This window comes from Chrysochloris asiatica, unplaced genomic scaffold (genome assembly GCF_000296735.1).
Source record: "Chrysochloris asiatica unplaced genomic scaffold, ChrAsi1.0 scaffold00052, whole genome shotgun sequence".
In the NCBI taxonomy this organism is placed as follows: domain Eukaryota; kingdom Metazoa; phylum Chordata; class Mammalia; order Afrosoricida; family Chrysochloridae; genus Chrysochloris; species Chrysochloris asiatica.
Genome location: NW_006408570.1, coordinates 12,747,630 through 12,749,395, shown reverse-complemented (window position 1 = coordinate 12,749,395; position 1,766 = coordinate 12,747,630). Strand labels below are relative to the sequence as shown.

Below are 1,766 nucleotides of genomic sequence, written 5' to 3'. Positions count from 1 at the left end.
GGGATAAGATTCGTATGATTCAATAGTGAATAATTGTTATCATGAATAACTGCGACTGTCACAATTATAAAGGTAGAAGTTTTGTAACAAAAACAGGAGAGTGGTTAATCTTACAGTCCAGAAACAGAGGAACCTAGGACCATCAAGGGAGAAGTGCACAAGCAGAATGCGGGACCTTATCAAGTGATGCAGTGATGCCAGAGATGGAGGTAGAGTTGGGGCCATGGAGTTGGAGAGTGGCTAAGGACTCTAGATTCATGGGAAGAGAGGATCTAAGAGCTGGTGGCCAGGAGCAGACTTGCAGAATGTGCCCTTTGGAGGTGTATATTATTATATGTGCCTGAATGTGTGTTTGTTTTTTTAAATAAAGGTAAAGTGAATAGAGAGAAATACTGTTAACTGATGGTACTTGGAGGGGATTATAATCATTGTAATGAAACAAGGTGTATGAATTTGTTGAATGTAACACTGATTATCTGCCCTGTAAACTCTCACTCAATCCACAAATAAAAACATTTAAAAAAGAAAAAGCAAATGTAAACTCATTACTAAGCTTTCTACTTAAAAAAGAAAAATATAAAGTTTGGGTTGACCAATCCATTATTTATACAAATGGTTTTGTGTGATTCATTTATATATTGCATGGACAAAGTTTTCTGCTATATAAACAACAATACTGATGGCTTAAAAGTAAAGATAAAGAACCTGACATGTATCAAACAGTAACTCTCTGCTTTGTTGCCTAACACTTGGAACTTACCTGGTCTGTTACATCATACACAACTATGATGCCATGGGCTCCTCTGTAATAACTGGACGTGATTGTTCGAAATCTTTCTTGGCCTGCTGTGTCCCACTGTCATAAAACAATCAGAAATACAAAGAAAACTGTTAAAAACAGAGTTGGAACGAAGGTCAGGTGGAGGGGCAACAGTTAGGCATATGAGATTAGCAGTATATGCCATGGAAACATTAACCCAATGTGCACAATTCAATTTAACTTACAATAATGATACCAAAAGAATTCTAGTCACCAGGATTGATTACATGTTTTAAGACCTGGAACCACGTAATATTTTTAGATTCTCCACAGCACCGTGCTAAGCATTTAGTAAGAGTGCAGAAAACAGGTTGATTTTAACAGAAAAGTTACTGACTTTTCAACACATTACACTCTCACACATAAGACAAAAATCACTGTCTAACATCATGAAAGGCATGAGAGGACCTAATTTAGTCCTACTAATCGAGATAACTATTTATCCCTCTCAGGTAATCCCAGAGAAAACACTGTAAGGAATACTTTATTTCATACAATTTATTTTAACAACAATCTACCATACTTCTACCACACTAAGGCTCAACCTTCTAAACAAAACAAAATGATGAACTGTTAAAAGTACCAAGAGGCAAACTCAATTTTTATATATATAAAAACTTGGTTTTTAACAGAGGCAATTAGAATGTTGTATAAATTGCTGCTTGGCAATGACCTCTTTTAAAAATATATTGGACATCCCAAGACTATAAGACTCAATGGGAATATACTCCCTGATTGGTGACCACGTTAGTCACGGATAAGAGGAAGTGAGGGGAAAACAGCAATGAAGCTGCGAGCTAAGCCCTAGAACGTTCAACAGACTCCTGTGAACCCAGGTGGAGACCTGATTGGCCAGCAGTGTGGCAAGACCTGGGGACTCTTGGGCCCAGAGTCAGTGACATAGCCACAGAGGACTAGAGAGTGAAGCGTCCAGCTGATAAGAGAG

At 37.8% G+C, this 1,766-nt stretch overlaps 1 protein-coding gene across 3 annotated transcripts in view; it reads right to left on the bottom strand.

Moving 5' to 3' along the window:
• Positions 1-1,766, bottom strand: part of RAB1A (RAB1A, member RAS oncogene family) — a 60,642-nt gene that overhangs the window by 7,967 nt on the left and 50,909 nt on the right. The window contains exon 4 of one of the 3 annotated variants that reach the window (XM_006862954.1): positions 761-856. The exons of the other annotated variants lie outside the window; for them this stretch is intronic. Coding sequence (XP_006863016.1) covers positions 761-856 — 96 coding nt within the window. The remainder of the gene's footprint in view (positions 1-760; positions 857-1,766) is intronic. 3 annotated transcript variants of the gene reach the window in all.